This window comes from Pinus tabuliformis, chromosome 4_1 (assembly GCF_031772625.1).
Source record: "Pinus tabuliformis cultivar Carrire ecotype Pingquan chromosome 4_1, CPIR1, whole genome shotgun sequence".
NCBI lineage: Eukaryota > Viridiplantae > Streptophyta > Pinopsida > Pinales > Pinaceae > Pinus > Pinus tabuliformis.
Genome location: NC_142303.1, coordinates 956950675 through 956975622, shown reverse-complemented (window position 1 = coordinate 956975622; position 24948 = coordinate 956950675). Strand labels below are relative to the sequence as shown.

The following is a 24948-nucleotide window of genomic DNA, read 5'->3' as shown; positions in this document are numbered from 1 at the left end:
AGTAACAATGCATGTGAGGGAATGAAAGTTTCCTACTAAAACATGTAACAAATTAACACATAGGAAGTTTGGTCCCTAAAAAATCACAAGAAAATTATGTGATAATGTCTAAGAAGTTCAATTGTGAGTTGATCTAAGTATCTCTAATACTTTTAAAATTGCAAATTTATATGAATTGAATGTAGGAAAAGAAGAAAGGAAGAAGGATGAAGACTAAGTGTACATCTTCGAGTGAAAAATATAGAGAAAATATTTGAAGTGTTTGATGAGCATACTATACCACCGTAAGAAGAAGTTGCAATAATTTTTTGGTAGGATGCAAATACAAAGGACCAAAAAAATCTGCCTGGATCTTGGAAGCTTAATATCATCAATTATGTCAATTATGACTCAAAAGATGGCATATATGGGGTTATTTGCATATATAATGTGGTAAATCTATATATAATAGAGATCAACCTAATAAACAATCTAAATGGGTAATGAATGAGTATATCTATAAATACAGGTCAATATAATTATTATTGATGACCATATTATTTGGATATATGGAATGTATTGGAATTATGGGAGAAGGTTCTCCTATTCTATAAGGAGTTACTATGTAAAAAATCTTTATTTTATATTTGAAATTTATGCCACATATTCACATTTTGTGTAGATTGTGTGCAGTTTGATTTATGATGCTATTTTAATAATTTGGTACACAACATTTGATATCATTGTAGATGGTACTTGGTTTGGCTCTTTCAAAGAAGCCATTTTATCATTTTTCACTTTAAAATTTTCAAAGTAATTTTTAGTGAGCTAATTTTTTTAAGCTGAATAAAGGACATAATGAAGTGCATTGGGTAAACATTTCAAATTCTAGTTCACTTTACTTTAAGAGTTGTAGGCTGTGGAAGTCAAGGTTTTTATCTAGTTTTCAAACTAGGCTCAAATGTGTTTTTGGTAAAACAATGATATATGAAGTTTTAGAGGTAAAAATTGAGTGCAATTCATGGCATAGAAAGAAGATGGACCAAAGCATTTAAGGCCAAAATTTCAGAATTAGATTTGCAAAATTTGATGCATGATATATTGTACAAGTTCACTCTTTTAAAATGTGTAGAATCAACAAGTCTTGAGAAAAACATCATAACTTCTTTTTTGGCACATAAAAATTAGTGAGACCTTTGGCAGTCAAAGGAAGATATATTAGGCTATTAAAGGAAAAAAAATTAGACTTAGAGCTGCATAAATTTCAAAGTTACACCATGTGCAAGGTTGGTCTTTAAGGAAATGCCCAAATCAAGATTTAAAATATACATTGATTTAAAATTAACATAACTTTTGATTGGACAATCCCATTGAGGTAACTCAAAATATATTGGGAAGAGGGAACAAAGGAGAAGATATTAGTAAAACCTATTAATGACTAATTATTGAAATATTGAATGTTTTGGAAAGTTTTAAATTGAGGATTTTGGTTAAACCTAAAGTAAGAACCAAACTCAATGCCAAAACAAATTGAATGAATACAAATAAGAAATTTCCAAATTGTAGAAGGATGATGAAGAACTAAAAAAGGGATTAGGGAATATCGTTTCATCAATCCTGAATCAATGAAGTTGATTCATAAATTAAAGGATAAAAATATTTAAAAAGGAAGTGGTTAAATGATGACTCAAGTGAAGAAATGGAAAAGAAAGATAAAATCTAATATTGCATAAGCATATGCATTTACAAGAGGTAACATCAAATATCATTAATTTAGAATGAAAACAATTATTGAAGAATTCCTAGATAATGTTGATATCAAAGAATAAATCCAAAGTAGAATTTTAGAAGGAAGAAAAAATTGATACACATCACTATTTAGTTTCAAAAGGAGAAATAAGAGGATAATACCAAGGTTGGAATTTCAAAAGCAACCATCCCATCAAATTTAATAGTTTTTATCACTCAAAACATGTTTCAATGGCTTGAATGAAGAAATTTGATGGGTATGAGATGTATTCAATCATAAAATATCACTAAATTGCCTCATGACAAGCAATTTTCTCATCAATTTTTATTCCTAGATAGTAGTATCGTATGACCCTAAGGAGGGTATATATAGGGGATAAATGTATATGTAAGAGGACTTAGCCTAATAAAAATCCTACATGTGACATGAGTGAAAATAACCATATACATAGGTTAGTATAGTCATCCTCAAGGGTTAGCTCAATTGGTTATGCTAGACATGAGTACACTCCCTTGAAGTAAGGGAAGTCATGGGTTCCAAACTATCTCTCTTTGAAAATAAGACACTCTTGAAAGGCCCAATAGTTTACATGTTAATCAATTTTCAAATTGACACAAACTTAAATATAATTTATTTATTAAAAAAAGATAATAATACAAAATTAATTAATTCCAAAAATAATATTAATATTATAATTAATTTACCATAAAAAAAATCTAAAAATTCACTTTACATGTTAATCAATTTTCAAATTGACACGAACTTAAATATAATTTATTTATTAAAAAATAATAATAATACAAAATTAATTAATTCCAAAAAAAAATATTAATATTATAATTAATTTACCATAAAAAAAATCTAAAAATTTGAGATTAAAACGCTGTTGGAAGGCCCAATAGTTTCCATACTATTGAAAATCCAATAGTTTACATACTATACGCTGTTGGAAGGCCCAATAGTTTCCATACTATTGAAAATCCAATAGTTTACATACTATTCAATTATCATGTTAGCACAAACTTAAATATAATTTATTTATGTAAAAAAAATAATAATTCCAAAATAACAAATACTAATATTATAATTAATTTACCCAAAAAAATATGACAATTTATCAGATAAATAGAAAAGAATAAATTAAATAATCTAATTATAAGTGCTTGTTTGCAGCACTTAAAAAAAACCCTTGCAAATTGTTTGCAGCACTTAAAAAACCCTTGGAAATTACAAGTGGGATTCATGCGAATACTAGTGCGTATGAAAATACTTTCAATTTACTTTTTGAAACTAGAAAAGATGTCAGAGATTCTTTTAGGCTTTTTGCATATTTATTTTCATAATTAAAACAAATTCAGATTTCTTGTACAACGTTTGGAAAACGATTTAAAAAATAAATTAAAAAAATCCTACTTGTTTGTGATCATACTGCCAACATTCAAGCACCTAGTAAGGTCTTTACATAAAAACAATCTAATTAAGTGGAATATCATTCTTTGCCTAGAAAACCTAACTGAAATGAAACCTGACATAGAGTTCTAAAACAGGCCGTTAGGGACATACAGATGCCTGTAGAGTTTACAGCATTTTAGTCCAGCTTTGGTGCATTTCACATAAATATTAAAACAGGTATAGGAAGGTTAATTAAATGCCTAGTACTACAGTTAAATTCATGAAAGAGGAAAAATAACAAAAATAAGATAATGGTTTATTTTATTTTTCATTTCTATCCATTAGATTGGAAATCAGATAAATATAATCAAAATCAATTATTTTGTTAATTGTTTTTTATTTAAATTAGATTTCTATAATATTCCAAAATCTACCCTAACTTTTTATTTCAGAATAAAAACCTTATAAAACCCAAAATCTACCCCTTATAATAAATTTTTCAACAAATGACTACCCTGTAAAACACCACATGCTAGCAAATTGGACAAAGAAGCAGAAGTTTGGAATCATACCAACACATATAATCCAGTAACATTTGCAAAAGAAGTGGCAATAGAAGCACTGGAAAGTGCAAGCTCTCCCAAGTGGCCCACCATCATTACAGATATCATCCGCAAGCTATACTGAAACAGACTCACTGCAATCATAGGTCCTGCTATCCAGCACAGCTTTTTGACTTCTTCCCATACAACCCTTGCAGTGACCTTCGCATCATCCGAAGGCTCTACTTCATAAATACCAGACTTGTGTTCGTCTCCAAATGGAGAAAGCAACCGAGTTTCAATAAGTGGTTCCTTCAACGAATCTGCAGTGTCATCGCCATGAACCGGAGTTAAACCAGGTCTCCCCATAACTCTTTCCATGAACTGCGTTCTACCAACTCAGGAATATAAACTTCCGAATAATTTTATGTATGAGCCTCTGCAAATGATGCAATTTTTTTCCCTGCTTTCACGACAATAGTTGTGGTCCTGAGCATTATCCCACATTGATTGATTCTCCCATCAGATTGATTTTTGTGTTATCTGAGACGATGGCGGCCTGAAAAATCCAAAGCTCAACAGAGAATGCACTGTCAGCTTTGAAAAATTGAAGTCACTCGGTGCAGCTTTAGTGATGCGTGCACTTTTGGCACGTTGTTGTTTCAAATGCGGTCCAACTCAGGCAGAAAGAGAGTCTTACGAATCTTTTGTCCACTGAAAAACGAATGAATGTTTTGCCCACTCAGGCTCATTTGTCTTTTATGGTCACTAAACTAAGTAATTGTGAATCGACTTAGTTTAACGGTTAGTGTTATTATTATTATTTTTTTTAAATGAGAATCGTAAGTTTGAGTTGTGAATTTTTGGTGTTTCTTAGGTTTCTGGAGCTTTGAATTTATATATGTAATAAAAAAATGTAATTTAAATAATAAGAAATCATTATTTAATATGTAATAATAAAAATTGTTTCACCTGATTCATATCTAAAACTTCAAAACAAACATATAATAGTTAGACAAAGCCATTATAAATTTTCATGCATACATTTATTGATTAGAATAAAGATGAATATTTGTAATTTTTTATTTATAAAAAAATTAGACTAGATATTTGTAATTTTGATATGTGCCCTTAACATTTATTATAATTTAATGGTTAATTTATATTGATTTAGTATACATTATTATAAAAAGACAATTTCATGTTGCTTTACAATTTTAACATTTGTGTTTTTAAGGGATGCATGAGGTTGTTACCTACTGCCTTGATGTTAGAGGGAAGTTATTTTGTCTTATTTATTCAAATTTCAAAGATATTGGGTTCTACTCCTTATCTGTTCTTCAAGAAAATGTGTTTAAAAATATCAACTCTTATGATTTGTCAAATACTTTTATCAACATCTAGAGGTCAAACTTCACTTGCTACTCCCCATGATATGGCTTTCATTCTTGTTGAATGGGTATTTATTGGGCAATTTATGGGTATATGGCTGTCTCCCAAATCAATGAGTAGGGTTGAAAAGAATTGAGTGATGTTGGCCAAGGGTAATTTATCTTATTGCATGGAGAGATGCATTCTACAACCTTGTATGGTGATGTGTAATTATGTGCATGCTCAACGTGGAGATCAAACCTATCTTTCTTAAAATAAAGATAAAATATTATCTAACTAGAAAAACGATGTTGGTTATAATAAAAAACAAAAATGAATATGCATGCTTATTTTTAATCAAAATCATTATAAAACATCAATAATTAATCTCAACTTCACTATAGTCACTCAATTTGTTGTTGGGCATGCACTCTACAACCCATTATAGTGTAGATGTGTACATGTATGTAAGTATGCAATATGTAAATATTTTTACATGTGGGTTCAATATGTTGAATTTATATTGAAATGTTCAATGTAAAAGATTGAAAGATTTGTAAAAAACTACAAGTCAACTCAATTAAATAACAATAAAATGTTGAAAGTTATTTAGAACCTAGTGTGTGGAGATGTTGTAGTGTCCATAAAAAGTTAAAAGTAATAAAAATAATAAAATTCAATTTGTTATATTGTAATTTTATTTTTATTAATAAAATTATTTAGATAAAAGAAAATCATATATATATATATATATATATATATATATATATATATATATATATCACATTAAAATATATTAGTAGCTATAAGTTAAGATCCATTTTACCTTGTAAATTAAAATAATGATTTTGTAATCATCCATTTTACCTTGTAAATTAAAGTAATGAGTTTGCAGTCATCCATTTTACCTTGTAAATTAGAATAATGATTTTGCAACTAATCTGTTGTTGAATGTTTGTTTTGTTGTGCTAATTTCAACTTTAGAATTAAAAACAATTGTTCATCATTTGCTCCATGTACATAGGTTTTCTTATGGTGTTTGTGAATATAACAGGTAAATTTGTCAAGTTTTATGTCAAATTCATGAGAAAAATAGCATGTAAATAAAGTGTTGAACGGTAGCAATCAAATATACAACAAACCATCAAAATGAACACTTAAAATAGTTTTCTGATGAAGGAGTTCACCTCTCCAAGGCTACATCTCCTTGGTCCAACTTCCATGGCTTGGGCCTCTGTATTAGCTCAAAATGGAAAAAAATGTTATCTATAATGCTCTATTGCTCTTAAAACCTATTTCAATGTTCTCAGAACATCAAAATCATCTAGGAATGACTCTTTCTGAGCCAAAATTGGTCGAAAATTACAAAAGTTATGGCCTCTTCAGTTTTCCCTAGGAAAACTCCACCAAATCTCGAGAAGCTCCAGTTAACCCCACCAAAAATGGAGCAATGCCAGATTTTTCGGACCTGCAAAAACTGTCGCCAAGTTAATCTGTGCTTTAATTAATGGATAAGAAGGGTTTAATTAACGTTAATCTCCAGTTAGTCCGTTAAGAACGCGGTTAGCACTAAGCACCTGCTCCTGGTTTTGTGGTGTCAGTCGTATGCGGAGGGGGTTGGCCCTCTCCTCCCCCAACCGCCATGTGCTACCATATGAAATACAAACTGCACCCATTGACTGTTAAGAAACATTGGCGTGACATAGTGGTAAGGCTTTAGTTTTGTGTGGGTGAGGCCACGGGTTCAACTCCACCAACCTTCCAAATAAAATTTTGTCACTGCGTGTCGATTCTGATAGGCCTTGGGGAGGGACACATGGTGGCCTTTGGGTTTACCACATGTCCTTTTCTCATTGGTCCTTCTTCGTCCAATAAAAACATGCCAACTCATCAAACTGTAGACCAATAAAAAAGAGCCACTTGGCGTGACCTTACTAGTTGTTGACCAAACTTTTGACCTGCACAGTCATCTGCCATGTCAACAGTACGGACTGCTGACTGGGCAGTGAATGTACTTTGTTTTTGAAAAATTCATCTATTTGGCAAAGCGGATAGAAGTCCCTATCTTTCTTATACGAACTCTATTTTGAGTGAAACAAGTTGCATTGGAATCATATCAGCGAGATGGACACGGCCGTTTAGTTTTTGAGTGATTATGAGCACTTTGAGTTTTAAGCTAAACATTGATCACCTGATCATTCCTCCCCACTGGAAGCCTTTTATACACCAAAAGATACTATCAATTGTTCAGTAGGTGAAGGTATAGCTCCCTCACCTTCTCAATCTTCACCCATTTGGCTTTAGAAGGATTTTGTCCCTTGAGTCCCACTCGAAGGTATTCGACATTCCCTCTCTTTGAAGGTTTGGCTCTTCTGTCAAGTATGAGATCTTGCTGAAGTTCATGAAGATATTCTAGCGAGAAATCATCTATTGATGGCAGCTGAACATGCTCTCCTTGATCATCAATCAAAAGAGGCTCAAACAATCTCAAATTATCAACATTAACAATAAAGTATATTTTCATATAAGGAGACAAATCTAGCTTAAATGCATTATTACCAATCTTTTTCAGAATTTTAAAAGGACCATAAAGGATTGGCTTCAACTTTTTACCTTCCACTTGAAGTCTGTCGTTGCTAATATATAACAAAACTTCGTCACCAACTTGAAATTTATGATCGACACGGTGTTTGTCATGCCTTGCCTTGTAGCTAATTTGCCTTTTTTCAAGCTGTTTTTGCACTGTGTAATGTATCCACTGATTTTTCTCATTGAACATCCTTGCCTTATCGATGTTGCTATGACCATCGATAGCAACATCTTTATCAAATATTAAGTCCAATGGCGATCTTGGCAAGTACCCAAAACATGCCTCAAATGGCTATGTGTTTATGGAAGAATGCTTTTCCCTGTTGTATGCATGTTGTATGTAATGGAACTGTTCATCCCACAACTTGGGATGTTTTCTTCAATATCCCCTAAGAAGATGAATGACTGTCTTGTTGACCACCTCAGTTTGTCCATCTGTTTGCGGATGAAAGGTTGTACTCTTCTTCAACTTAGTGTCCATCATGTCACACAAATTTGACAAAAAATTCCCAACAAATCGAGAATCTCGATCACTTACAATGGAAGTAGGAAGACCAAAATGAACCCAAAAATTTTGAAAGAAAATATGAGTTGTTTGTTCAGCTGTACTTTTCTTTTTACATGGCGTTAGAATAAACATCTTGTTGAACCTATCTACAACTACATACAAGTAATCATGACCTTCCCTTGACAATGGAAGACCTCCTACAAAATCCATTGAGATACTATCCCATGGACGTGAAGGTATCAGAAGTGGAGTGTAAAATCCTAGTTTCATATTGCTAGGCTTAGTTATTGCACACAAATAACATCATTTAATGAAATGAGATACATTATCAAGCATCAGTGGCCAATAACAATACCTTTGGAGATTCACTATTGTCTTGCCTACATCAAAATGTCCAACAATCAATGAAGTGTGCACCTCGCTTATGATATTGTTTCTTTCTCCCTGTGGAATACATAACTTGCCCAAGTGATACAAAAAACTATTATGTGCGTAGTAATCTAACTTTTCAATTTGGTTTCCTTGCCTCAATCTTGCATACACATCTTGAAATTCATTATCATATGCATATTGCTCAATGTAACTTTCATGTAAAACATAATTGTGCTTGAGTATAATAGATGAATTTACAATAGGCCTAGAAAGCATATCAACTACCTTATTGTAGATTCCCTTTTTGTACTTGACAACCAAATGGAACTATTGTAGAAAACCCATCCATCTGAAGTGTTGTGATTGTTGCAACTTTGACTGTGACTGTAAGTACTGCAATGGTTGATGGTCAGTATGGATAATGGTCTCCTTCCCCATCAAGTAGTGTTTCCTTTTTTTATCACTTTGTATCAATGTGTAAAGTTCTTTGTCATAAGTGGGATAGTTAGTCACAACACCATTAAAAATTTCAGAACGAAATCAAATGGGCTTACTATGCTGCATGAGAACTGCTCCCATGGCGTAATCACTAGCATCTGCCTGAATCTCAGATGGTTTTCTAAAATCCGGAAGAGCCAATACCGGTGCTGAACTGATCTTTTGTTTTAAAACATCAAATTATTTTTGTTGTACATCTCCCCAATGGAAGACTTTATTGACACTATTCAATACATGTAGTGGATATGCAATGGAAGAAAAATTAGCAATAAATTTCCTCCAATATTGTGCTGCCCCTACAAAGCTTCTTACCTCTGTAAGTGTATTGGGCTTGGGCCAATTCACAATGACCTCAACCTTAGAGGGGTCTATCTTCATCTCACCTCCTCCAACAATGTGTTCCAAATACACTAAAGAAGTCTTGTCAAATTTGCACTTTGACATCTTCAAAAATAATTATTTTTTTCTCAGGACATCAAGTACTTTGTTCCCATGCATGACATGTTCATCTCTGGATTTGCTGAATATGAGAATATAATCTAAGTAAACAATGAAAAAATCATCTATAAATGGTCTCAATACATCATCCATAACTCACATGAAAGTAGTTGGAGCATTTGTAAGACCGAAAGGCATAGCAAGCCACTCAAACAATCCTTGTTTAGTTTTAAATGCGGTTTTCCAAATGTCCTCTTCAGCTGTTATAACTTGATGATAACCAATTCATAAGTCTAACTTAGTGAAATACTTTTCATACCTAAATTGATCAAGCAAATCATCAATTCTTGGGAGTGGATAACGATTCTTTACCGTTATCTTATTGAGTGCATGGAAATCCACACACATGCGCCAACTCATGTCCTTCTTTGGCACCAACGCAATTGGTGAACCACATGGCGAAGTAGATGGGTGTATGATACCTTTGTTCAACAATTCTTGAATTTTCTTCTTGATTTCCATGCTATCCATGATCGACATGCGATACATATCAATGTTTGGAAGTGGAACATCCTACTGTAGGTATATCTCATGCTGAATTCCTCTCTTGGGAGGTAATCCCTTTGGTTCCTGAAACATCTCGCCATGCTTGCTTACCACATCAAACAAACAAGATTTTAACTTATCATCACAACCTTCAAAAGATTCATAATCTATATCATTATTTTTCTTGATCATGAGAAGCACAAAATTTTTACTTGCATTTACTAGTCTCTTCATCTGCCCTGCATTAACCAAATAAATGTTTAAATTTTTATGATGGGCTTTCACAATATACTCCACTCCATCCTTGAGAAATTGATATTTGTTCTCATGGCAATAAAATACCGCTTTCCTATCATACAAATATGGGCTTCCCAAAATAATTATTGATATGTCAAGTGGAACTACATCTAACTCAACTTTATCAATGAATTTTGCAGTAATGGCAAACCTAAATAAGCATTTCCTTGTAACCTATAAATTTCCATTATTGACTATCCAACCCAAAAGATATGGATTATGATGAGCTACAGTTTCAAGGTTAATATTTTTGACCTATTCTTCTGAAATTAAGTTTGATTGTGACCCACTATCAAATAATGCATCAATCTTTGTATGGTTTGAGATTACCCTTACATGGAACAACTCTACCCTTGATTCTTCATTTGGTGTGTTGTTTTGACTATGTGAGGAACTAGTGTTTGCTATAGCTTCCTTTCTCTTTGTGAACATGGCTGAAATCTTGGTTTCAACACCGGAATCGGATCCAAGATCATGTTGCGTGGTAGCGGTCATCTTTTGTTTCCCCTATGTTTGGTTTCTTAGGCCTTAGTTCGGGATGTAGTTTCCAACAATGGGCTTCATCATGCCCCTCTTTGGAATGATGTTTGCATGCAATTTTCTCCCCTTCTTTTTTTACACTTGCATTCTTCTTTCCTTTCCATTTTCTACCCTTCTCTTTCTCCTTATCCTTAAATGGCTTCTTCTTACTACCCTCTTCCTGAATGTTCTTTCCTCTTGCTTCAAGGTGTGTGGCTTGCACACATACCTCATATAAATTGCTTGGATTGAACATAAAGATAGTGTGTTTTAAGTAGGAGTATAAACCCCCAATATATTTCAATAGAGTATCTTGGGAATTCAAGTTTACTCCTAACAACAAAGCCCTTTTCCTAAACTCATGAATATAGTCTTGAACTATTTGGCCCTTGAGTTGCCTGAAAATTTGCCAACTCATAATGGCTTTTTGCATGTAGGCTAAATGTAAAAACTGCATTTTAATTGAAGAAACAAATTCAACCCAAGAAATGGATATCTTACCAAGAATTCACATTTCCTCTTGAGTCTTTGCTTCCCACCAAACTAGTGCTGATCCTTCTAGCCTCAATGAAGCCAATTGGATCTTTATGTCATTTTCTTGAAGGTTATGAATTCTGCAATAAACCTCCAATTGTCTAACTTTTTTTCATTTACCTCACCATTGTACATGGGAAGTTCAAAATTAATGTCCAATTTGAGTAACAGAGTTTTTCCTTTTGGGGTTTGTGAATGAGTATGAACAGTTTTTTTGGTGGAAGTGGAAGATAACATTGTTTTTTATGATGAGGATGATGAAGACGATGAGGAAGATGATGAAGATGGTGGAGATGGAGGACACTTTCCTTCATTACCCTTTGAATCCTTCTTTTCATCTTTTTTATCTTCTGAGCTTCCCTCTCCATGTGGAGACTTAGAACTCTTTGTAGCCATTCTAGTATTCCTCTCTTCATAGAGGACTCTAACCATGTCAGTTAAATCATAGAAAGATTTCTTGAATGCTTCATCTTCTGAAATATCTTCAATCTTTCTTGCTCCAGACATGATGGCTTTGGATTCAAGCTCAGCTTCTGGAACTGCTTGTACCTCCTCAATCTCAACTGAAGGTAAAACTTAAGGTGTTTCAAGTGCATCTGGGATTAAAACTTTGGGTGGAGATTGTGGCCTTGTGGCTCTCCTTCTTCTGGGAATCACCTCAAGATTTGCAACCAATAGTTTCCCTTCTTCTCTCTGCAACATTAACCTTGTAAGCATCACAAATTTGCAACCATTAAAACCCTACTTGCACAAAACTCAAGAAATCAAGAAAACAACCTTTTCTCTAATACCAAATTGATCTGTTGTTGAATGTTAGTTTTGTTGTGCTAACTTCAACTTTAGAATTAAAAATAATTGCTCATCATTTGCTTCATATACATATGTTCCCTTATGGTGTTTGTGAATGTAACAGGTAAATTTGTCAATTTTTATGTCAAATTCATGATAAAAATAGCATGTAAATAAAGTGTTGAACAACAACAATCAAATATACATAAAAGCATCAAAATGAACACTTAACACAATGTTTTTATAAAGGAGTTCACCCCTCCTGGACTACATCTTTTTGGTCCAGCTTTCATGGCTTATGCCTCTTTATTAGCTCAAAATGGAAAAAAGGGATGTTTATAATGCTCTACTTCTCCTAGAACTTGATTCAATGTGCTCATAACATCAAAAACATCTAGGAATGACTCTTTCTGAGCAAAAAATGGTCTAAAATTGCAAAATTTATGGCCTCTTCAGTTTTCCTTGGGAAAACTCCACCAAATCTGGAGAAGCTCCAGTTAACCCCACAAAAAATGGAGCAATGCTAGATTTGTCAAACCTGCCAAAAATACCACCAAGTTAATCCATGCTTTAATTAATGGATAAGTAGGGATTAATTAACGTTAATCTCTAGTTAGCATGTTAAGCGCACGGTTAGCACTAAGAATCGACTCTTGGTTTTGTGGTGTCAGTCATATGTGGAGGGGGCTAGCCCTCTCCTCCCCCAACTGGCACATGCTATCATATGAAATACAAATTGCGCCCATTGATTGTTAAGAAACATTGGCGTGACATAGTGGTAAGGCTTTGGGTTTGCTTGGGCGAGGTCATGGGTTTGACTCCGCCGACCTACCAAATAAACTTTTGTCACTGTGCACATATTCTGATGGGCCCTTGGGGAGGGACACATGGTGGCCTTTGGGATTGCCACATGTTCTCTTCTCATTGGTCCTTCTCCGTCCAATAAAAAACGCCAGCTCATCAAATTGTAGACCAATCAAAAAGCACCACTTGGTGTGACCTTACTGGCTGTTGACCAACTCTTGATATGCACCGTGATTTTCCACGCCAGCAGTATGGACTGCTGACTGGGCAGTGACTGTATTTTTTTTTCAAAATTCCTTTGTTTGGCAAAGTAAACAGAAGTCCCTATCTTTGTCATAAAAAATTTATTTTGAGTGAAATGAGTTGCGTTGGGATTGTATTGTCGAGACATACGCGATCGTTTAGTTTTTGAGCAATTCTAAATACTTTTATTTTTGAGCTAAATATTGATCACCTTATCAACAACTATATTTAGATCACATAAAAACATTAATGCTTATTATAAACTTACAATATAACAATACTTTTAACCATTAATGTTACAATAATATGGGCCAATATCATGGCTCATCAATACCACATGCCAAAAAACCATTCAAAATATTATGGCTCATCAATACCACATGCCAAAAATTCATTCAAAATATTATGAATGTTTTATTTGAATTTAATTTTATAACATTTCTAATTAAATATAAAAAAAAAGATTATAATTACTTTTGAGATATATATAAACCCTCTATCACATTAAAATATATAATATATAAATAGTAGCTATAAATTGAAATCCATTTTACCATATAAATTAAAATTATAATTTTGTAATCACTTTAAATTTCATTAGTAAGCAGATAAAAACTTAATACTTACCAAAAAGCCTAGAAGGTTAGCTCAATTGGTCGAGTGCCGGGGTCAATTCTCGTCAATGCGGGTTAGGCATTGCTAATAAGGCAGTGGGATGTCATCCCTTCTGGTGGATCTTCCTTGATATTTCCTTAAGAAAAAATACTTACCATATAACAAGATCTTTAACCATGGATATTTCCCCCACTTTATCATGGATAATATTAACTTGTAAATAAGCTTTGTTGCAATACCATGGATCTTTCTTGATATTTTCTTGGGAAGAAAAATACTTACCATATAACAAGATTTTTAACCATGGATATTTGCCCCCACTTTACCATGGATAATATTAGCTTGTAAATAGGATTTGTTACAATACCATGGATCTTTTTTGATATTTCTTCGGAAAAAAAAATACTTAGCATATAATAAGATTTTTAAGCATAGATATTTGCCCCCACTTTACCATGGACAATAATAACTTGTAAATAGGCTTTGTTATAATACCATGGGCTACACCATATTTGATCCCTCTATGTGCTTGATAGTTGCAGAATTAATATGGATCTAAGCTGATTGATATTACAATCCAATGTGGTAAAAATATTTTTATATTAACTTTAAAAAAGACGAAGAAAAAAATGAGTAAGATATTTAAACTTTATATTTTTCAAAAATATCTCAACATAAGTTTAAATAAATTATTTTAATATGAAAAATAGTAATATTCAAGTATATTTAAAATTATATTAATAATAATTTTTATTTTATTTTAAAGTAAACAATGTAGTCCATAAATTAAATTAAATGTCTATATATATATATATATTTAAATACATGTATATATCATATACATATATTTTTAAAGTCAATTTAGCCGTTTCCTGGTTCCTTCTCAGACTATTTAACATGAAAAACTTAATCTGATTCTTTAACTTGTCATGACGATGAACCACACTGGTTGGTTCGAAATGTATCAACAAATGAAATATCATGTGATTTACACCGAAAAATCTCTCATAAACTAAATATACAATAAATTTAATATATATATATATATATGTATTTTTTATTTTTATTTTTAATAGTTAAAACAATTAAAATAGTTTCACTATTTTATCTTTAGTGCATAACCTGTTCCACTCTGACAAGAATTCCCCTCACTGCCACTATGTACTGGTCGTTCCACTTTGAGAAAAACTTCCTGACTGCGACTCTGACTGCGACTCTGTACTGGTCATGTTATGCCATAAAGCGTTCCCATTTGAGAAGAACTTCCATGGCCACCACTCTACACTGGTATTCAGTGTTAGATAGAGTGTTATACAAAAAATGTTGATGCTTGAATCCTACTTCAATTGTGAACCGGCTGCTTGTTTTAATTATCAACTGCTTGTGTCAGTTATCAAAAAACTACTTCTTGTGTTTATCCATTATCAACTGACTCCGTGCTCCTCTACCTTTTAAACTTCTTCAACAGTCTGAGGTTCGAGGCTCCACTGTGCTTGGAACCCACTCCTCGAGTAGTGATTTTGATCTCGTCGTCGTCCTTGTATTTTTACGGGAGCTATTGAGCTCTCGCATGACTTGTTCTATGGCGTCGGTTTTGTTGATAGCGAACCAACTCCTTTGCACTCTCGCATCGTTTCTGACTATTATGTTCGTCGCTTCGTCGAGGTTTGTTCTGTTGGGAAAGAGAGTCGAGAGCGAGACCTGTTAGGTGTTGAAATCTTCTATCCACTCCAAACTCTGCACGGTGCCTCTCCATGTGGTTGTGATGTTGCGTCAGTTTTCCCGACGTGAGTAAAGTGGGAAATGTAACCCATCCAGTTGGACACGCGGCTCGAGGACTTGCGGGAGAGTGCTCTTTGAAGAAAAGCTTCCGGCAGATCGATTAGGCAAAAACTTAAATAACGCTTAGCTTGCCCTGTAAAACACTAAAGTATGGACATCGCCTAAATATATTTTCAAGTTTTCTCTCAGATCGATCAGGTAACGGTCACATGGTAATGGACTTTACAACATTTATTTACTTTGATTTAGGTTTTGTTACGACTATCAGTTATAAAACAAAAAACGAATCCATGTAACACACTACAGAAATAGAACTTCAAGAAGTTAGATGGTTTGTTTTAATCCTAGACCGTTGGTGGTAGTTTATTTTTAATTTCAAGTTTCAAAATTTAAAGATGAAAGGGGGGCTGAATTCTTGCATTTTGCATACGACTAACATTCACTTTTTTGAATTTAATGTTTACTTTTATGGTTTTAAAAAAAATGGATCTAGAAGTGACATATTTTTTAAATCCCAATCGTATATAATTTAATGGTGATCAATAGAAGGATCAGGTTTGGTTGGCAAAGTTAAAGATGCAATTTCTTTTAGAAAGAAAACTACATTAGGGATAATGTTTGACAGGTATCACAATGTGTAATTCGTGAAGTGAATTTTTTAATTTAATTTAAAAAAAATTCAAATTCTTCTACTTTTTCTTCCATGTGGCGAAAGAGAGCAGCTTTGAATCACTTTTTTTAATTTAACTTAAAAAAAAAAAGTCAAATTGCTCTACTTTTTTATCTCGTGTGGCAAAAAAGCACTGCTTTGAATTTCCATGGGGGGAAATCATATTAGTTTGTTTACATAATCCCAAAGTTTTGTTAATTGATATTTTTATTTTCAACAATGTTTTTCACTGACTTCTGATGGAAATTTCTGATGATTTCAAACATAACAGAAATAACACAGAGAACAACCCTCTATGTTTCTAATATAGGATCTTTATTAGAAAACAACAAAAATAAAACTGTTACAAAATAGTCTTCCTCTTCTGAGGGATTACATCAAGAACGCTCCAGTTCCTGAAACTAATTTTATCACAGAAAACTAAAAGGTTCAGCACTGCTGTGCGTTGCAAGAAAAAAAGAACTCTTCTTGGCTAATACTCTACACGCGTTTATGCTCTTGCATTTTTTTTTTATATAATGAACAATACAAAATATCTTTACAATACGTGTTGCTTTCCCCATACTTCTGTGAAATAAAAAATAATAAAATTTAAAATTTCACCTACATTTACCAACCCTAGTAAATATCATTAATTACACGGCTCAAAATATCTTATCGGAATTTAATGCATGGCTTATCATAATATCGCACCATCGCATCGGGGAAGAGATAAAGAACGTGCCACTGCTTTCATAATGTTGGATCACGCGATTTGCGATATGCGATCAGATCGCATCGTGAAATCGCAATCGCATACAATCTAAAGGACGCAGTGAAGGTTGACAAGAAAGGAAGTGCGATATGCGATGGGATCGCGTCGCAGGAAAAAATCTGCAGGTTCGTTGAAGTAAAGTCGTTGCTGCTTTTCAACTGTCAGCTTTCGGCAGTTTGAAATTATCATTCCAACACTCCCCTTTAATTTCAACTGCTGGGTTTTTCTGCATACCCAGGCATGTCTTGAAATGATCGAAACTTTTCATTCCCAATGGTTTTGTCAAGATGTCAGCGAACTGATCCTCTGTTCTGCAGTGCTGCAAAACAATCTCACCAGTGTTAACCAATTCACGTATGAAGTGAAATTTGGTGTCTATGTGCTTTGTTCTTTTATGAAAAACAGAATTTTTAGACAATGCTATCATTGAGCTATTGTCACAGTAAATGGTTGTGCCATTTTCTTGTTCATGACACAAATCTCTGAGAACTCTTCTCAGCCATACTGCTTGGCATGCTGCTGCTGTTGCTGCCACATACTCTGCCTCTGCTGTTGACAAAGCCACAACTGGTTGCTTCTTGGAAGCCCATGAGATGGCTCCCGATCCCATATGAAACACATATCCTGATGTGCTTTTCCTATCATCAACACTTCCAGCCCAATCACTGTCAGTGTAACTTGTCAATATGAAACTTTCAGAAGAGGAGTATAAAATACCAAACCCCTTCGTTCCATTCACATACCTTAGAATCCTCTTGGTTGCCTGTCAATGAGTCTCTTTCGGTCTTTCCATAAATCTGGAAATTAAACTCACAGCATGTATAATGTCCGGCCTAGTTGCAGTCAAGTACATAAGGCTGCCAACTATGCTCTTGTACAGTTTTGGATCAAAATATTTGCTGTTGTCTTCTTTGGTCAATTTCAACCCCATTACAGTTGGAGTCACAGCTGCTTTGCTGTTCTGCATGTTAAATCTCTTTAACACTGCTTCTACATATTTAGCTTGAGAAATGAAAACACCATTTTCACTTTGGTCTCCTTCAATTCCAAGAAAATATCTTAAGAAGCCCAAGTCAGTCATTTCAAATTCACTTTTCATGACTGCTTTAAAATTAGCAATGAGAGAAGCATCATTGCTTGTAAAAATCAAATCATCTACATACAGAACAACGATAAGAATCTTACCGTCATTCTCCTTTATGTAGAGTGTGGGTTCACCATCACACTTGTCAAACCCATTCTCAATCAGGTAAGCATCTATTCTGCTGTACCATGCTCTTGGAGCTTGCTTCAGCCCATAAAGAGCCTTTTTCAGTTTACAAACTTTATGCTCTTGGCCTTCAACTTCATAGCCCAGAGGTTGATCAACGTAAACCTCTTCTTTTAATACTCCATTCAGGAATGTAGATTTAACATCCATCTGATAAATCTTCCATTTGTGTTGTGCTGCAATAGACAACACTGTTCTGACTGTTTCCATCCTTGCTACTGGTGCAAAGGTTTCATCATAGTCTTTGCCTTGTTGCTGCTTGTAGCCTTTCACAACAAGTCTTGCTTTGTGCCTGTCAATCTTGCCTTCAACATTGCTTTTGGTCTTATAGACCCACTTAACTCCAATGGCATCTTTGCCTTCAGGGAGGTCCACTAACTCCCATGTTTTACTCTTCTCAATTGCACCAATTTCTTCATTCATTGCTTCAATCCATTTATCTTCATTTACAGCATCTTCAAAATGAACTGGGTCATCAACATGAAAATACAAAGCGAATAATGAATTCAGACCAGTATTGTTACTTACCTCTCCTTGTTCATAAATCTCATTCAGATCTCTGAATCTTGGTCTTCTTGGTGTGCTAGGAGTTCCATCCAAACTTGAGGGTATTTCTGATCCCTGTGATGTGCTTGGAGAAGTACTTCCTTGACTTCTCAAAGCTGTTCGAATTCCAGTTTGTGGTGTGGTTTGTTGTACTTGCTGTGGTGGAGGAGGAGCCACCAAGGAAGGATTATTTGCTTCTGTCCCTTCCTCTTCTTCTTCGTGAGACACAATTGTCTTCACATTCACTGTCTTTTCCAAGCTTCCATCCCAAGCTTCATCTTCAATGAACTGCACATCTCTGCTTACTATCAATTTCTTGGTGGATGGATTATAGAGTTTGTATGCTTTTGACTCATCACAGTAGCCAATAAAGACACACTTTTCCCCCTTACTATCAAGCTTCTTCCTTAGCTGATCCGGTACATGTGCATATGCCACACAACTGAATACTCGCATGTGAGTGACTGTTTGCGTTTGACCACTCCATGCTTCTTCTGGTATTCTGTTCATGATAGCTTTAGTTGGGCATCTATTCAAGATGTAAACTGCGCAAGTGACAGCTTATGCCCAATACTCATGCGGCAAGTGTTTTCCCTTCAGCATACTTCTGACCATGTCAAGAATGGTCCTATTCTTTCTTTCAGCAACTCCGTTTCGCTGAGGTGTATACCTTGTGGTGAACTACTTTTGTATGCCATTCTCTCTGCAAAAACGCAGAAAGTCTTTGGAGATGTACTCTCCTCCTCTATCTGTTCTGAGAAATTTGATAAAATGCCCACACTGCTTCTCAACAAGAGTTTTGAAGTGGCGGAATTTCTCAAACACTTCACTCTCCTGTTTCAGCATATACACCCATGTCTTTCTGGTGTAATCATCAATGAAAGTTAAAACATATTTATTTCCGGCAAATGATGGTGTTTGCATCAGTCCACGCACATCAGAGTGAACAATTTCCAATGGTGATTTTTCCCTTATACTTTTTCCTGCTGGAAAGCTTTCTTTGTGTTGCTTGCCCAAGATGCAGCCTTCACAAAGGCTGTCTAGTTTCTCGATCAATGGTAATCCCTTTACCATTCCCTTTCTGTGCAACAGATTCAGGCCTCCGAAATTGAGATGTCCAAATCTCAAATGCCACAACCAATTCACATCTTTTAATTGTTCCTGAAAGACTTCTTGTGTTACAGCCGCAATAGTTCTGCCTTCCTTCAAATCTGCCCTGAGTTTGAGAGGAAACATTCTATTGCTGGTCATCTGCACCTGTGCAATGATCTTCTTACTTGGAGGTATATCTCTGATAGTACACAAATCATCTTTGAAGAACACATTGTAACCTTTGTTAATGAGCTGTCCAATGCTCAAAAGATTACATTTCAGACCAGGTACATAGTATACCTCTGGCACAATCATTTGTTCTCCATTTTTTGCTCGGATACTGACTCTGCCCTTACCCTTGACAGATATCGTATCATCAGTCCCTGTTGTTACCTCAGATTTCACATTTTCATCCAGATTGGCAAACATTGCTATATTTCCAGTCATGTGATTACTACAACCTGAGTCTAAGAACCAAAAATCTTCTTGTTTGTCTTGTGCAATGTTACATGTTAACAACACATTCTTTGGATTCTTATCTTCTTCATTTGCAAAATTAGCATTCTGCCTATGATTCATGTCACTTTGCTTTTTCCTACATTCATTGGCATAGTGCCCATATTTCTTACAATAATGACATTGGACTTGGGATTTGTCATACCTTTGTCCATGAGCTTGTTGTTTGCTTGAACCTTCATCTTGGTTCTGATTGCAGCTCCTTCCGCTTGTGCTAGCAGGATAATTTCTGCCTCTGTTTTGGATTCTTCCACGACCTTTGTTATTTGCTCTGCTCGACCTCTTCTTTGGCCAAAAGACATCTGTGTCTTGAGTGCTTGCTCAAGTGAGGAATCTGTTCCTCTACTCAGTCTATGTGCATGAGACAAAAGTGAAGCACTCAGCTCATCTATCGTGAACTGTGAGAGATCTTTTGTTTCTTCTATTGCTACCACAATAGATTCAAACCTTGAGGGTAAACATCTCAAGATTTTCTCTACAATCCTTCTATCTTCAAGAATCTCACCATGAGATCTTATCTGGGTTATCAGCCCAATAACTGAGTGAAGAATGAATCTATTGTATCAGATTCCTTCATGCTGAGATTTTCAAAGTCTTTCCTCAACATCTGCAACTTTGCAGTCTTCACCTTCTCCATGCCTTGATAGGCAGTTTTGAGAATATCCCATGCCTCCTTAGATTTTTTTGCTGCTGCAATCCGCGGAAAAACACTTTCATGCACTGATTGGAAGAGGAAAAAGAGGGCTTTGGCATCCTTCTTTCTGTCGCTCTTCAACTGGTCTCTTTCTGCTGCTGTCAAAGCAGCCAACGTTGTTGCATCTGCCGGTTCAGCATAGCCAGTTTCGACCAGCTCCCATATTCCTTGAGAAGCAAACAATGCTTTCATTGTTATGGACCAATAACTGTAATTTTTCCCATTAAACTGTGGCAGTTGGGAATTTGTCAAACCAGTTCCAGCATCCGCCATCTTAATCTGTATAAATAAAGAAGAGATACTGACTGTATAATAAACATCAAAAAAAAACTTTCTTTACTTGATAAGCTTCTTAAAGCTCCTACAGCGAAAAAACAAACTCTGTGTTTGGATCACCGAGTGCCTAGACTAGCTCTGATACCATGATAGAAATTTCTGATGATTTCAAACATAACAGAAATAACACAGAGAACAACGCTCTCTGTGTCTAATACAGGATCTTTATTAGAAAACAACAAAAATAAAAATGTTACAAAATAGTCTTCCTCTTCTGAGGGATTACATCAGGAACGCTCCAGTTCCAGAAACTAATTTTATCACAGAAAACTAAAAGGTTCAACACTGCTGTGCGTTGCAAGAAAAAAAGAACTCTTCTTGGCTAATACTCTACACGCGTCTTTGCTCTTGCATTTTTTTTTTATATAATGAACAACACAAAATATCTTTACAATACATGTTGCTTTCCCCATACTTCCATGAAATAAAAAATAAAAAAATTTAAAATTTCACCTATATTTACCAACCCTAGTAAATATTATTAATTACACGGCTCAAAATATCTTATCTAAATTTAATGCATGGATTATCATAATATCACACCATCGCATTGGGGAAGAGATAAAGAACGTGCCACCGCTTTCATAATGTTGGATCACGCGATTTGCGATATGCGATCAGATCACATCGCGAAATCGCAATCGCATACAATCTAAAGGACGCGGTGAAGGTTGACAAGAAAGGAAGTGCGATATGCGATGGGATCGCATCGCAGGAAAAAATCTGCAGGTTCGTTGAAGTAAAGTCGTTGCTGCTTTTCAACTGTCAGCTTTCAGCAGTTTGAAATTATCATTCCAACAATCTCTACTTTGTTTAGTGATATTGTCTACGTGGTTTTGGACCGCATATTGTCTACGTGGTTTTGAACCACAGAACCAATGATATTGTTAACATGGTTTTGTTTTTTATAGTGACAGAAATAATTAATATGCATTCATACCACATTTTTTTTGGGCCAAACATCGAATATTAAAATTTTAATTTTATATATTCCAAAATGTTTTATTAATATTTTGATGTGGACAAACCTAAAATATTAAAATTTTAATTTTTTATATTCTAAAATATTTTATTAATATTTTTGTCAAGAAGAACCAGTGATATTGTTCACGTGGTTTTGTTCTTTTGCAACCACAGAAATAATTAATATGCATTCATACCACATTTTCTTTTTGGCATAGAATATTAAAATTTTATTTTTATATATGCCAAAATGTTTTATTAATATTTCTGTAAAAAATAATGATAGTTATTGTTGATTGAATTTAATTTTGATTTATTTAAATTTTATAAATTTAATTAGTTTTGTTGATTGAATTTAATTTTGATTTATTTAAATTTTATAAATTTAATTAGTTTACGAATTTTGAAGATTAGTAATATTATAAGTTTTTAAAAGTCAAAATTGAGGTTTAATAATAGTATATGTGAGAAGGTACAAAGGAATATTTTTCATATTTCATTTTTTTAATATTATTAAAAGATAAATGCTCACATCACAATGTGTTTTTTATGATTTGTTTCATATATTTTTTTTATTATATAATTAAGTAGTATAGATGCATCTTAAGCTTAGATCTATTAAGGATTTAGAGAGATGAAATCTCCTAAGTTGCAAACTTTTTTTACAATGCAAAATTTGAAAAATGGAGTTTTGATCCATTGTTTGATATCCAGGTTTAAGATGGATTTCTGTTGGTTATAGATATGTGTATTTGTTCTTCCTACATGTAAACTCCTTGTTAAGTATATAAAAAAATCCATATCTACTTAATTTTGAGTAACACATCAATGAAATGTTTTAATCATGATAATTTTTTATTTCTAATTACTTTATATAATATATACATAGCTAGTATTTGAAATATTTTATTCAACATGGGCATTGAAATATATTATTAATGAAGAACCTTAAGAACATCAAAATATCTTGTTGATGTGAGTTTATTTCTAAATAGACATCTCCCTATGTTGAGAAGTAAAAAACATATATCCATGGAATTAGATCTCTATATGGACATTTTTTTAATATTTTTTTAAAATGCTACTAGTCAACTCTATATCAAGCATTGAAGGGATTACACATCTCCCTTGTTCTCCAAGGAGGTAGTATTGTACAAGACCCAATGCTAGAAAGGATGGAAAACCTGATTGTATATTGGGATTTAATAGACGTCGAGATTGCAAAATGAAATATACTTGGAATAACAAGGGAATCAATCTAGGACACATTAAAACAAGGACATACCACTTCCTTATCCATAGTGATTTTTAATTGAGGCATCCACCTGCTTCCCCAAGAAAACTCCCTCTAGTGTTTTAGATCACAAGTCAGTCATCCTCACATTTGGGAAATCCCAAAATCTTGGTCCCATTCCTTTATGGCTTCCAATTTCCCAATGGCTTTGTTGCCATCTTAGCTGCTTGCAATCAGATAATCTTTGTCTCTTTTTAATTTAGTTGATAGTAAAAAATACACGATATTAAGCATGCCCCCAAGCACTAGGTGAAAATATCTTATATTCCCCAAGCTCAAGAATGACTAAATCTTTAAGAACAACTTAAACATATCTGATGCAAAATTTAGATGGGGGCGTCTCAAATCAAAATTTGGTAGAGGAAAGAGAACTATACAACAAAATTCACAAATCTCATCTTTAGTTAAATTTTGTTGACAATAATACATTATTTTTCCACAAGTAAGCCAAAACAAGAGGATTAAACAAAATAATTTTAGGGAAATCAACCTAGAGCATGGGTCAAGTTTTAGTGACTTTTTAGTAATTAAACAAGCAACCCACTCACATTTTGAAACCTTGTACACATAGGAAGAAGTAGCTAATCCACTCCCCATTTTGAAACCTTGTACACATAAGAATAAGTATCTATTCCACTCTCCATTTAGGAGATGTTAAGTCACATCCCTTCCCTATCCCCCCTTAAATGAGAACATAGAAATTTAGAGAGATTGAAGAGTCTAAAATCATAAAATCCATTTGGGGGTTAGATCCTAATAAATCTTCAGTCTAGAATGGCTTCTCCATTCATTTCCTTTTATCATATTCGTATATTATCAAAGTATGATCTCAGGTGAATGCTAATCAACTCTCAAAATAAAAAGAAAGTCAATGGAAGTAGAAATTGTTCCTTCTTAGCCCTCATCCCCAAAGAAATAAATCCAGCTTCATCTACTAGATTCTAGTCTATTCTCCCTGTAACTCTATGTAGAATTTCCTGCAAATTCTCTATAAATCTACCTCTGAGATCTATGTAGAAAATTTGACTGTGGATTAACTCGATAATGCAATATAACAAAGCGAAATACTATAATCTACTTCTACTATCAAACTTGCGGAAGCTTAAAGATCGAGCTTAATCAAAGCTGAACACAGATAACCATAAGAAGAAGAATCAATAAACATGAAACACAAAAAATACTCAGTGATCCGGATTTAAACAGGAACGCAACAAAATACAGAGATAGCCATATACACAAAGATGC

General features: G+C 33.9%; 1 protein-coding gene across 1 annotated transcript in view; it reads right to left on the bottom strand.

Moving 5' to 3' along the window:
* LOC149179331 (protein DETOXIFICATION 16-like) overlaps positions 1 to 4288 on the bottom strand; it is a 107110-nt gene extending 102822 nt beyond the window's left edge. Inside the window, exon 1 of the mRNA XM_089423814.1 lies at positions 3694 to 4288. Coding sequence (XP_089279940.1) covers positions 3694 to 4044 — 351 coding nt within the window. The 5' untranslated portion in view covers positions 4045 to 4288. The remainder of the gene's footprint in view (positions 1 to 3693) is intronic.
* Positions 4289 to 24948: the final 20660 nt, after the last annotated feature.